The following is a 14,282-nucleotide window of genomic DNA, read 5'->3' as shown; positions in this document are numbered from 1 at the left end:
GAGCGAAATTGTGAATATTTAATTTCACTCAGAATATTTTGTTGAAAGTATCATTTGAGATGTGCCAAGAAATATGCTGTTCCTAAAGAGGACGTCTTCGCCACTCAGCAAACCTATCTGCTAGATGAGGGGTTTATGAGGGTCCATGGACCCCAGGAAGTTCGCGAAGCCATTATAAGGGGTCTGCAAAATGCACACCTGAAAAAAAAATAAAAGAAGGTATGTCCTGTGACAGGTAGCCCCTTCCGGTTTTTGGTATGCTTCACCGCATAACACCTTTTCATTGCGGCGGAGCTAATTTTGGGATCCACTGTGACCGCAAACTCATTGGCACACGACAGCGCTGGTTTGAAGCTGTGAGATAATCAACACGGCAGTGGTGGTTCCAAAATTTAATGCTTCGTTGGACAGAGCAGAAGGTCCCAAAAATCGAATGCCGAAGATTTTCAGCATCTGAAATATCAGACGTCTTCACGCATTGGCTTTATGGGGCATGTGGTGGGGCCGCGAAAGCATAAGAATTATCAGGCATTTAAAAAATATGGGGTGTCCAAAAAATCGGTCATTGATAATATTACCTCTGAGGCAATATCTGGGAGTGACATGGCACACCTGCGCATCGAGAGCTCCTTCCCAGAATGTGTACATGGCTTATGGCCACTTATGGAGCTGGCATAGCTTGCTTTGCACATGGATATGTTGAAGCTCAACGTGAGTTGGTGGAGTTTCAGGAAAACGGATGAAGGCAAAGTTTACCACAGCAAGCTTTGTGGCATTCTAGTTGAGAACTGCAGAAGTGTTTCCCATTCTCCATGAGATGGCTGTAAAGTAGGGGTGTGCGAATATTCGAAATTTCGAATATTTTTCGAATAGTGTTTGCTATTCGATTCGCACTGAAATTTTACTATTCGAACTATTCGAACTTCCCAAAGACAAATGCAGTCAACGTCCGGTTGAAAGTGACCCCTTCAGATTTTCAATATGCTTCACCTCATTACACTCTCGTATTGCGGCAAAGCTGCCTTTCAAGCTCCGTTACGGTCGAACTTAGCCAAGAGACAGTCGTCTGATTGGAAGTGGTCCCTAGATTTTCAATGTGCTTCACCTCCTCACACCCCCGTATTGCGGCAAAGCTGCCTTTCAAGGTCCGTTACGGTCGAACTTAGCCAAGAGACAGTCAACGTCCGTTTGGAAGTGGTTCCTAGATTTTCAATATGCTTCACCTCATCACACCCCCGTATTGCGGCAAAGCTGTCTTTCAAGCTCCGCCACGGTCGCAAATGTATTAACTCAAGAAAACGCTGGTTCCAATATGGAGATGAAAGATGTGGCAAAGTTGGGGGCTCAATTAATGCTGTTTTGGACCTGAAATTTGGGCAGGATGTCCAAAAAATCGGACGCCGAAGCTTTTTAGCATCTAAAATTTCAGATGTTCTTATATATTGACGTCTACAAGGCAGATTTGGAACTCCGGATTTGAAGGGAGCACGCCCTTGTCCGCCACATCAGTTGGGCTTCCACAGAAGTTGAAAGAGGAGGAGAGGCTGAGGAAATGGCATCTTTGCCTATCACGTGTAAAGTGTTGTCGGCAACACTTTGGTTGCGCAAAATCCTGTACATAAATACAATTCGGCCTCTACATTGCCTCATTGTTGATAAGAAAACTATGAAACATCACCCCGCCAGCGCTTCATCAACCTAGCGAAAAGAAACACTTTCATGTTGCTATCTCACAAGAACATACTTAGGGATTCTCTGCAACTTTTTCTGTAATTTCACTGCGAATTATTCGAAAAATGTTTGAGAAATATTCGAAAATTATTCGAAATTATTCGATTCGATTCGCACTCAATCTTTATTATTCGAATTCGCTTCGCACCCAGAATTTTGCTATTCGCACAGCTCTACTGTAAAGCTTTGGCTGCAGTTTTCTATGATGTATGCATTTTCCAGGCCTGCATGCTTGAAAAGCTAGGAACAGGTCGAATGTGGCTGCAGATGGCACAACTTATAGATAGGCTGTTGAAGTTGAATTGATGTGGCACTTTTGTTTTACAATTTTTTGCAAGGTAGCAACGAAGGGTGCCTATTTCACACTGCATGTTGTGAACCCTTCTTCACTTTCCCCCATCACTTGTTGACACGGGGCCACAACACATCTGTGGCTGAGAGCCACTGTGCTAGCACACTTTGCAGAAGATGCTCTTGCATAACGTTTCAGAGGCAGATTTCTTTGTGTAACCCTCAATGTTTTTGTTTGCACAGGTGACTGGCATTGAGGGCACGTATCGAATGACCTGTGCAAAGGTGATGAAGGTGCTGCGTGGGAACAAAGACAGCCTTATGGCTGTCCTTGAAGCCTTTGTCTATGACCCTCTGCTCAACTGGAGGTTGATGGATGGTGAGCAGTCATTCATATGAAGAATGCATGCACATGAAACAGGCTTCGCAGTAAATAGAATCTAGGGCATCGTGATCAATAACTTGCACTCTTATATTGTGAAACCATCCATCCATGATGGGGAAGTAGGTGTTGCCCTTGGGGCACAGACTCGGTGTTTGTGTGTATTTGTTGCAGGTGTGAGCGGTCGTCAAGGTTTTACACCTAATGATCCTGTTAAAGGGGCTTGTTAATATATGTGATGGAGGAGAGTGCATCATCAATTAACCAGTTTCAGTAACGTAAAATTCACGGAACCTTTGTACAAGTGTTGTGTCACCACTTCAGTGCATACTGCTGACACCAGATTGACAGGTGCAGGTACTCACGGGTCCACGAGTTCCACGGGAAAGGGGAGGCTGGAAGACACGCATGATGTTGCCAGGCAGCTTGTAGCCATTTTAGCGTGCTAGAGTGGGCGGCCCCTAGTGAACGCGAGTTTTGAGTTACTGCATCCGTGATGGAACGTAAACCGTCGCGCGCTATAAGACATTGACCCAACGACCAAATTGGCCTGTAAATGCTCGTTGTGGGAAAAAAAGAAAGAGGTTTTGTTACACCCATTGCGAGGAAATCTTAGCTTCATTAAAACCAGGTTTTATATACATGGGCATCTATTGGAATTTCAAGGGGAAATACGGTTGCTTCGTTATATCCATTAGTTTGTTATAACCCATTTCATTACAATGAGGTTTTACTGTATTTAGTGATTATAAAATGTCTGGAACCATTGGTAGAAGAGTGGAGAAAAAATTTGTAAAATCATGAAAAGTTACAGTACTACAGTGCTGACTTGCACATCATTAACATGACTCAACTTGGCCCCTGCACATTAACTGGCTCAACGTAATCCAGTGCTTATGCAGAATATGTAAGCAATATAGTCATGAATGACAGGACTACACAGGTAGGAATGAGCGAATTCCAGCACAGGATGAACATTGGTGCAAGAGCTTTCCTTGATGTTTTGTAACCTTATGTCTATCTTTATGGATTGGAATGAAGATGTCTTTCTGCAACACAAAGAAGTATCAAGAGGATCTTGCATAACACCTTTATTAAAGGAGTACTGACACGAATTTTAAAGACTTTCGTATTGTTACTCTAAATAAAAAGACTACTGTGAAGAACCCTAAGAAGAGGCCTTGGAACGCATTGAATCTATTTTAGTACCGCTACCTTCAAAAGCACTTTCAGTTTCAATATCGAGAAGGCGGTTCCACAAGGACGTGTCAACACAGTCTGACGTAGTTACAAGTCACAGACAAGCAAAATAAATGTCTGCATCATGTACAGTCACCTGGCTTATAACTTTTTATTTTTTTGGTCGATGGAATATTTTTGTTCTTAGACTGGGAAGGTAATGTGACATTGTATTCTGTGGAAGTGCACACTCACACTAGATTTTCTCATCGAAAAGTGATCATAGGATTCATTTACAAAATGTTGTACAGTGTGCTTGATGATTGCTGAACATAATAAAGCATGGCACAATTATTGTTGTATAAGACTGACTGCTTGGCAGTGAAATTGTGAGATTCTTTTTGATAAGCAAATTTTTAATTTCACTAGTATTGGACAAAATGGATGAAATTATGAGCAAAAATTTCAAAATTGCATATAACCACACTATCACTTAGTCCATGCAAATTTTCCAGAATGAGCTGTAAGGTTGTTGTTCAGTTCAAAAGCTGCATAGACTACGCAGGATATTCTGCTCCTAGGCCACAGGATTTTGCCTCTGACTTCAACACCTGTGGTTTTAAGGGAGGTAAATTAAAAATGCAGCTTTTGTTGGCCTCCTAATAATGAAATTTATGAAAACGACACCCAAAAACGATGGTGACATTGTGGACAGTCTCATGCTATGAAATCACACGGTGAGTGTGAAAAAGTGAATAAATATGTAGCAGTTTCATGCGTAGTGTAGCAAGTGCCATAGCTGATGTCACCAAATCAACCTTTGCAGTACGACCGCCGGTCATACGTGGAACCAATGGACCAAACATGCTAAGAACTGTGCTTTAAATGCCACTGAGCATAATACTGAAGTTGTACAAACTAAACTTGGTGCCTTTTTGCTTTTGATATCCATGTATTGATTTTTTTTTCTTTTCCAGCTCAGCCAAAAGTGAAACATTCTAAAACAAGAGGTGGCTCAGCCCCTTGCAGCCATGACCAAGGAGGTAATTTGAGAAGAAATTTTTAAAAAAGCTATGTGCAGTGTTTGCTGTTTTCATGCCATTATTTATACTGGAATAGGACTTGCAGAGAACACAAAGCTATGGAAGGCGGGGGGGGGGGGGGGGGGGGGGGGAAGGAAGGTAGGGTAGTGTATTTCATTACTTCAATGTCCAGCTTTAGTAAGGCAATATTTGTTGGCTAGATTCCATTTCTTTTATTGCGATAGCAATTATATGGACAGTCTCGGTGGGATTTTGCCATCCCCGTCGCCGTCATGTCCTTCCGGTATGAAGTCCAAATTGATAAGATCCCCCCACGCATTGTATGTTCTACCGCTGGTAAAAGCATACGTGCGGGGGTGACAAACGCGGCCGAAGCAGAGATCAAACGAGCCGGCCCATTTCCGTCGCTCGGAGGGTGCATGTGATAACATCACCCCGCTCGGGCGGCCTGCCGTCGAAGCAGACAGAGGAAACGCCCCGCCCGTCTTTAACGACCATGAACAGACACGAGGCAGGTAGCCACTTTGAACTTTGAGTCTAAGGGCACGGTTGCGTGCGCTATCTCGAAAGCCATCACAGCGGGCGGCTCGTATACCTTTCTACATGCTGCACTCTCAACGCAAAGTGACCATGCAGAAAGCACTTCTCCCTGGAGCGGCCATATTCTCTTACACCAGCATTTTGTACAATATTAATGAGAACTAACAGACAATAATGCCAAGGAAAGTATAGTAATAAATGTAAGGTAATTGTGAAGAAAGAAAAGTGGACGAAAAGATAGCAGGGACCGAACCTGCGACCTTCGAATAATGCGTCCGATGCTCCACCTACTGAGCTCAGTTGGTGGAGCATCGGACTGTCTCAGCAATGAAACTCGGCAATGAAAAACAACACTGCGATGTTGCAAACTGCACCTAAGGATATCTGAAGCGGTCAAAATTTATGTATTGTGCACTGCTTTGAAATATACCATGAGTGGGACTGAGTTTATAGTAGGATTTCTGTAAAACTCTTAAGCATTGCAAGCATTTGATATATATTATAAATCCTTGTATAAAATTTGTCAACCTTCGGTGCTCTACCAGATACAGCTTAAAGATTTGTGATATCTGTGTCTGTTGCTGTTGCATATTTGTAAACCTCACAGTTCAATTCCTTTTCCTTTCTTTTTTGTTAAGCTTTTGAATTTTTGCAAACATGATTTGAAATGTTTCAGGCCCACTATCAAATTTCTACTTCTGAGAGCAAATTTTTTTTTTTTAAATTGAGTTAAACTAAATTCGAATCATCACTTATTTAATGAAGGCATTTTTGTGCTTTACATGTATTTGAATAATGAAATGACCCCGAGCTGAATGAAGCTTCCACTTAAAGCAAGCATGCTCTAACGCAGGGGTTTTCAAGCTCTCTGGCCTTGCGGAACCCCAACTGCATCTGCAGAGATCTGCACACCCCTAGCTTTTTTCTTTACACTCATGTGTATGTTTGGCACGAGGAAAATTGGGGTGTCACACCGCCACATTGCACTGTTATCTTTTATGTCGAAGGCGATCGCTGTGGATGTGGAATGATACATAGATCTCCCCCCTTTGTCCTGCTGCTCTGCAAGTCGCGTAAAGCAACCATGCACTCTGCATGCTTTAGGCATTGCACCTGGATGTGCAAAAGCCTGCTTTATGCTTCAGAGCGATGCCTTTTGCATGTATCAGAGCACTTGTCTTGCGTTTCCGTTACAAAAACGAAGTAGTGCAGTGGCAAATGAGTCAAAGTCAAAGTCAAAGTTTATTTTCCATTCTGTTGTACAGAAAGAAAGGACTGTGAAAAAAAGCTGTGTTAGACAGCTTGACTAGTTCACAGCCCCATAGAAAAAAGAAAGCAGAAAATAAATACAAAGTAAAAAGTCGGAGCGGTAGCGTTTATATAAAAACTGTGCCATAATAAAACTGACGTGCCATGAGCCATAAAGAACGCGCTCCAGTGCCCATTAATGCCGTTTTAAAGAGCCAATATCATCTTCAGTCTTTCAGCTTGCAGAATTACCAAATATATTCCCGTGCACATGTTACACTTATGAGTGTTAATTACCAGTAGTCTATGCATTTTGCCACCACGAGTCTGCAAATTGCACGAGTTTCATGGTGCGCACTATACGGGTAGAAGTCCTCAGTGCCGCTACGGCATGGAGCTCTCACTACTCACAGACTTTGATGTGGGGAATGCGATCTTGCTTGACTCAGTAAATTATACTCCATCTCATCACTACCGTTCAGCACTACCAAAGCTACGGGGTGTAAGCAAGCCACATGTTTGCTCAGCAAAACATAGTTCCAGATATAATTACCTTACAATTGGCAGGTTTGAGATATTTCACTTGTTTGGCACGTGTTGCATCACATCGATACGTGATATGTATATATTTTTTTTTGCATTTGCGTGGTATTTATATAATTGTTGTATCATTAGCCACCAGTAACTGTGGTCACATATCAACATGGCAGCGCCCATGCAGACACCAACGTTTATAAAACCAGGCAAGTTGAAAAACTCCCCACGTCAGCCAACCCGTCGCGTGGCGCCGGGGCAGCTTCCGGTTTGATGGCGCTGGCACCACAACAGGCTTCCGCTAGCAGACGAGAACGAGTAGTCTGCGTGGCAAGACGCCGGGGCAGCTGTTCAGAAACAGAAAGGGCTCCGTTGTTTACTCGCCGACTGTATAATACGGAGATTTTTCGTGGCGGTGCCGCTGCAACGTAGAACTGAGTAATATTTAGCAGCGGTAAGGCAAAGTCAGTAAAGCTATGGCTTTCTAAACTGCCCAGGATAACTGATGCTTGATAGCATAACATATGAGTCTGTCAATTAACCTGTAAGAAATTAACTATATCGCACGTTCCTGTAGTGTAATTCTTTAGCTAAAGTGGATGCTTGGGCGTGTTGGTACTTCTATCTTTTCATTTTGGACTGTGCAAGTATTGTGCACGGTGTTAACGAATGAATCTTTGTTGTAAGTCAGCGCTGTTTGTGTAATCCTTTGTCTGGTGCTCCACAGTTTTTTTGCTCTGTTCTTTTTTTTTTTTTTTTGATAATTCTTCACTGTCACCTCTTTGAAGTGAGAAGTTTTCACTCTGTGTCGCAGCTGTGGTTACTTGCAATTATTGAGCAGTAAAATCGTCGTGTGTGTACAGCACGCCACCATTTCGGTCCTGCTACAGAAAGAAAATTGTATTTATTTTACACACGCAATGCAGAGAAACAATTTTTCAGATATTGCACGTATGGTGTGATGCACACAAACGGCACAACTTATTTACAGTCTCAGGCATCAAATCTTATCAAAACAGCTCTAAATAACTGTAAAAAAATTATTTACAGCGCAACTTTTAGAATCCCTCAAATCAAGGCAAAATCGGGAATATCTTTGGGACGCATCCTTCGACGAGGCTCCTTTCCGCTGGCGATTTCAACCTTAATTCTTACCATTGACCATGCGAGTGAAATCCTTCAGGATGTCTTCCTCACGAAAGTGCTCATACACAGGATATGTCGGACAGTTTATTGTCCTCACGACGAATGGTGTGATCCCATGCCGCTCGCTGGTCAGGTCACGCTGAGCACAAATAGGTTACCAACCGTCTAGGATTTCATGGCACACTCCCCACTTTTCCTACAGCTTCCCGAGTCGTCCCTGTTGGGACAGCTATACGTTCCGAATTTATTCCGGACCGTCCAGTTAGAAATTTTTATGTGATCCAACGCACGCCCGACAACACGCGTCATGCTCCAGAACACGAAGTTCTCACGAATAGCACGCACGAAGCAATGTTGCGGTGGCTACGGTGGCTGCGAAGGGCTTTAGTTACTTTGGCTGAACTTCTGTGCGAAGCGCGACAACTTTTACGGGTACATTCTCCAGCAAGAGGAAGTGCTGCGAGCAGCACGTAGCCAGCTGAAGAGGCCGAAACAATAAGGAAACAATCCCCCCTCGTCCTGACTCCCTTCATTGAGGAGGTGGTAACCCTAGGCACAAAAGAAATGTCGTGGTGTCTCGGATTTGCTATAACCACTCGTACAGCCGGGAACACGTCGGCATGGTGAAGACATGCAGCACATCCGAAGCACAATAGAAAGTGCAAAACTGTTCACGCAGAAAGCAGCCTTGCCCAGAGATGACGCACCGCAGCGCCGACTGAAGAGAGTGGAGTGAGTGAATCCTGTTGCGACAGCAGCGCTACATCCGTCGATGGCAGCGGCGCCGCGCAACATCGCTCAGTTTTGCAACTGACCTGGTTCTATAAACGTTGGCAGACACGACCGCCCGCTTTGATCCGAACTTGCGCCACTGCGCCAACAGTAACAAATAAATAGTGGAATGAGCCATCACTTTATGCCATCTCATGCCGAGGACAAAGCATCAGCTGCCTTTTGTCGTTATTGGTGAGATCAGGTGTTTGTTTAGCCATGCCTACTAAGCCTAATGCGCCGAGAATTGCATAATGGTTTTTAGAAATAGCATCACATAGTCACAAACACATTGCTGTCAAAGTATCAGGATATAAATCTAAAGTAAATACAAGCATCATCTTGGAACTTACGGGCCACACAAAGCGCACAACGACGACTTTATAAATTCGAGGTGAAGGGCACCAGCGTCGATGGGTGCAGCGATGGGTTTTTCTTCCTGCTCTGCCGTCTGCTCGCTTTACTCGCCCAATGCGTGCATGCAGATGCCATGGGATGCTGAGCAGATGACACAGTGTGGATGAATACATCATTAGAGATTTTCATCCTTCCTATTGGCTAAGGGGTCCTCTAGCCTCCACAGTGCTGAAAGGAACTTTTGAGATGGCGTATAGGAGCTAATGGGGGTGAAATTGGTGCGGGTCGCATTCATTCTGACTGCTCGCCTAAAATATTCTGCTTAATAACGTTTGCTGTCAAGCTAGTTGGTGCATAGCTGAACTTCAATTGATGGCGCAAATGTTGAGACAGGAACGAAGAAGACACGTAAGACACGGACAAGTGCAAATATTCTGACCTAAAATATCGTTAACGGAGCCCTCGAGCTATGTGGAACCCAGTTTGAGAAGCCATGTTCTAACGGCACAAACACACCATTTTCACCAGCAGCCGCAGTGGCTCTTCTGCTTGCCGTATAAATTCGTCATCTGTACCAATGAAAAGCTTGATGGTTGTAGGGTTGAAATAAATATATGTGTATAAGGAGGTAATTGAGGGGTTTGATTTTTGTTATTCACAGTTGTAATTAAGGTGATGAACAGGGAAAACAATGGAGAGCATAGGGGAAATTAACTCAAAGAAATGATAAGGAAAAGAAACTGCAAGTGGGCTTCCACCTGCGGCCACTTATGTTTTTGCCCAGTTTGATTATCAAACAACCAATTGCCGTGGTACTTTAGCTTGGCAGGCTAAGATGTGAATCTGCACATCTTGCTGAAAATTCGGTATAAGTCCATATTTGATAAGGTCACCATATCAGAGTGTCAGAGTCATGGTGCACGGCCGTGTTATCCCGTGATAGCTTTCTTTTTCATCAGCTGATTGTAGGTCACATTGTTCTATTCAACAAGAGATCGCTTTGCTAGTCAGTAGTTTCGGCTAACATGCTTGCTTTTCTTTAGTGTGCACCAGAATCTAGCTGGTGCTGAGTCAGTGCAATATGCACTGGTGTTAAAAGGATTGCATCATGTTTGCCATACTGAAAATGTCTGGTTATGTCCTTTCTTTTTTGTTAATGCACTCAACATGACTGTTTTGGAACTTAGTGCTCAGTTTAATGCATAAAAAATTGGCAGATGATGATGGCATGCTGAAATCGGCCACCTTGTTCATGGATAAATTTTTCCAGAACCACTGACCTTGATATTTTGCCAGCAGGCTGTAACGTTTCCTCGAAAAAGCAAACAGTGCCGGTTGGTGTGCATTGATATGGGTCATAATGTTCAATCTTTCTGTGGGCAAAAGGAGCAGTAAGTTCGTAGTGTTTAGTTTAAATACAAAGCTATCGGTTGTTTGTATTTCAAAATAAATCTCTTGCCACTTCTCTATTAAAGTGCTTACGTTTTGTTGCAGATATCCTGGAAGCTGTGGATATTGGCTCCCAGCCCACTGCAAAGAAGGCAGTTGATGCGATTTCTGGTATTGGTGGTAAGGATATGTGAAAGTGTAGACTGTCCAGTAAAGGTTGTATAAATGGGACAGGGGTCTCAAAGAGAACATAAACAGGCTAAGGGAACGTTCAATGAAACTTGCATTTCTCAATGCCAGCTTCACTGGTACTCAACAGTTCGGTTTCTGAATTCATCGATAACCAAAACTTGTTGCACTTTCAACTCTTTTACTGGCATAATTAACGTGGTGTTTCTGACGACTTCGACTTCACTAATCTTGGTATTCGTTTGCATCACTGGCAATACTCAAGCAGTGGATTTTTCTAGGGAAATTTGATATTGGTATTTAAAAATAAAGTTGCGTAAATTATTTATAAAATTCCCAATTATTCTTTGTGGGAAAGAAATGATAATAAGGCAGCTATACAATTAGCAGAGCTTGCTTGTAGTTTCCAAAAAAAAAAAGAAATGTTTACTGTACATGCAAGTGAACAGTTTATGGTAAAAAAATTGAGCTAGATGCAATTTTACATCGTATGAAATTAGATGAAATCATAGAAATTAAAATGAAAAAAAAAAAATAAACCTGGCTATTTGAATACATGTGGAGAGTTTAGTTCATTATGTGTTGTTGGATTTTATATTATCTGCTGGTGGAATTCAGAGAAGGAAATAGGTGTGGTAGGTGTAATGGCCTGCATTGACTCCACCTAAGAAAGAAGGCCTCATAGAGAATAATGAGGGAGCAGCATGCAGAAGCTCATTGGGGGTGTCGGATTTGGAATTTGTGGTAATTCTGTATGCGCATAAGCTGGCACACGGGCTCAGAAGCATAGCAGCAGAATGAGCAATATTTGTGGAAAAGTTCAAATCAAGTTGGGACAGATAGCATCAAGTGTGAATAAGAAAGACTGCGCAATAATGCACATCTTGCCAACTGTGCCTTGCGAAACGAGAGTTGTTTATCGGCGTCCCTTTTCTTGTGGCCACGTCTTGCTTCTTCAATACGAGATTGTCCGAGCATAAGCACTCACTAGAAGGCTGAAGGAAATGCATACTCACATGATGCTCAGGGCTGTTCAGAACATGGGTGCATCCCAATCTTCACTGATACTATCATTCTTTCCATGCATGCCAATCAGGTGACTATAGAAATTAGCTCATAAACACGCATGCACACATAAGCATGCCTTCGCTAGCTGTGCGTGATAGTGAAATGTCATCTTTGAATCACTTCATATCAGAGTATTAAATTATTTGTGAGAATATAAAGGTATAGTTTGTGCATTATATATAGAGGGGAGGAGCGAGAATGCAATGCAAGAGTAAAAAATGCAGGATTCTTTCTAGGAATTCACAGTGCAGGGAACAACACTGCACACTGGTAACACCAGGAGCATGACAGACTGTTGGGGTAGTCGGTCTTACATTTTAACCCAGTGAAATTAGCGGAAATGAAGAAAGACAAGGCAGACAAGCACCTGTCCTTGTCTGCCTCGTCTTTCTTCATTTGCGCTAATTTCACTGGGTAACCTTTACCAAACATGCAATGTCCATGAATAAGCATGTAATTTTGCCATTTTCGTACCTCTCTCTATTTCATGTTGATGAGCGTGTTCTTAATAACGGGGTGGTCACTGATGCTTACTAATCATGCAGGTAGAGTACTCCAGCTGATCGAGGTCATAGGAAGGAATGATTGCGAGCACGCTAGTGTTATCACAGGGTACGCTAACTTTATGTGCATGATCACGTGCTGAATAATTCGGCACAGGGAAATGTGTGACTCCTTTCAGGAAAGAGATAACCCTATTCAGTAACCACTCTTCATTAATGTAACACTGGCAGAGCCCTGATAGTTAGCCCGGGGATAAATGTGGAGTAACTTTTTCACTGTTAGTCCCCATTGTTGGGAGAACATGGCTTTGTAGTAAAATTAGGTGCTAGATGAGCACTGTTCCTTCCCGTCTTTGCCCTTGCACTACCTCATCAAGGTGTTCAACCAGTAGTGACTCGCCCGAATGTCTATTCTTGTACTGTCCCTTTTGTATGTTTAACCAGATGGTGAAGGTGGCCAGCCAGAGGCTCTGAACAAGAAGGCTTTGGCCATAATCAACAGGGTGCGAGATAAGCTTACAGGTAGGTCCTTAGTTCCATTAATTGAAGTGATTAAATCTTTTCATGCTGATGCTGCATCACATTGCTTAGCATAAAATATCTTGTCTGTTTTATGTGAAGTGTATCCCTCTTGCACTGGCAGTCAAGTGACACATTGCTGTAGCAACCCGTATTTGAGAGAGGTTAACGGAAAGCTTTACCTGAACCTTAAGTTCAGTTCTCCAATTTGGATGTGTGGCGAACGCGGGAGTGCTCTTTAGGTAATCACCATGCAAATCTGGACAGTCCATTGTGCTTACAACTGGTGCACTTTGCTGTGTGGAGAAGTTGTAAAGCTGGAAGTTTTCTTAATTGGTATGTTTGCAACCGTGCACTTCGCACCTGTAGGTCCTCATATCAAAATTCTGTAATGTACATTCTTCAAAGCCATTTCACAAGGTGGGCCGAATTGGAGCCCTCAATTTAAATGGAAAAAAGCAACACATACTGTTACATAGTTACGACACACGTGGCGTGTGTACTGAGCACGACAAGACGCAGTTGAAAGGTTGGAACATAATCGTTTATTGCTCCCACCTGAGAGTGGGGGAAGGAGGACAGGAAATAAAGATAGCAAAAAGACGCCAGCATTTTGGTTTGGTAGAGACTTTGCAACACGCACTATTGCATTGAAACCCCTGTAATAAGAATGTAATTGCACTAATTTGCATTATTATAACTGGCAGCTATAATTCCTGGTGAGTCATATATAGGTTATTGTGCAAAGCAGCTTTTATTTCAAGTGGTAACGTGTCATGTCACTTTTGGCTTGAACTGTTCACTCCAATGTGCCCCATGTTCTCTACCAGCTCTCAGTTCACACTGATCACCAAGACCCTGAAAGCAAGGAGTATGTGTGGCTACTTTGGCAAACGTGGGCCACTGTATTGGCATGGCCATCACCACTTTGGTTGTCACACCCAAATTCCTTTCAGTGTTGTGGTTTCTGGCTATTTGTGGGCAACAAGTACATATCTATCCTGTTTTTATTTGGCCTTTCTTTTTTTTGGATGTGTCAGTGGAATAAATGAGCAAGTGAAAGTGACAAAATGTGGGGAAACATTCAAAGAGAAAAAAAAAATGACACGTCAGGGATGTTCATTTCAGCATGTTGGCTCCTTGCTGGTGCTTTATTAGGCGGACATGTTTCGTATACCTGGTGAACAGAGGAGGTGCAAATGCCAGTGCAACTATTGTCGTGCGAGTCATTCATGCTGGAACAAGCTCCAGGTTCTCATGTCGTTCCACTATGAAGCGGTGCTCACGCTAGGACTGCTCTGTGTGATCCTTTTTGGCCTAATCTGTCCCACCACAGCAAGGTCACACACAGCTACCGAATTGATGCGCCTTTGAAGGCTTGTTCCTCCTTAG

General features: G+C 43.0%; 1 protein-coding gene across 1 annotated transcript in view; it reads left to right on the top strand.

The window, feature by feature from the left end:
- The window catches only part of LOC119389355 (serine/threonine-protein kinase mTOR-like), a gene marked incomplete at its 5' end in the record, with an annotated part of 128,912 nt that overhangs the window by 106,264 nt on the left and 8,366 nt on the right, over nt 1–14,282 (top strand). The window contains 4 exon segments of the mRNA XM_049414409.1: nt 2,266–2,401; nt 4,561–4,626; nt 10,717–10,791; nt 12,816–12,893. Of these exon segments, the coding sequence (XP_049270366.1) occupies nt 2,266–2,401; nt 4,561–4,626; nt 10,717–10,791; nt 12,816–12,893 (355 nt within the window).

The sequence above is a fragment of the Rhipicephalus sanguineus genome, chromosome 4 (genome assembly GCF_013339695.2).
Source record: "Rhipicephalus sanguineus isolate Rsan-2018 chromosome 4, BIME_Rsan_1.4, whole genome shotgun sequence".
NCBI lineage: Eukaryota > Metazoa > Arthropoda > Arachnida > Ixodida > Ixodidae > Rhipicephalus > Rhipicephalus sanguineus.
This window is presented reverse-complemented; position numbering and strand designations above follow the sequence as displayed.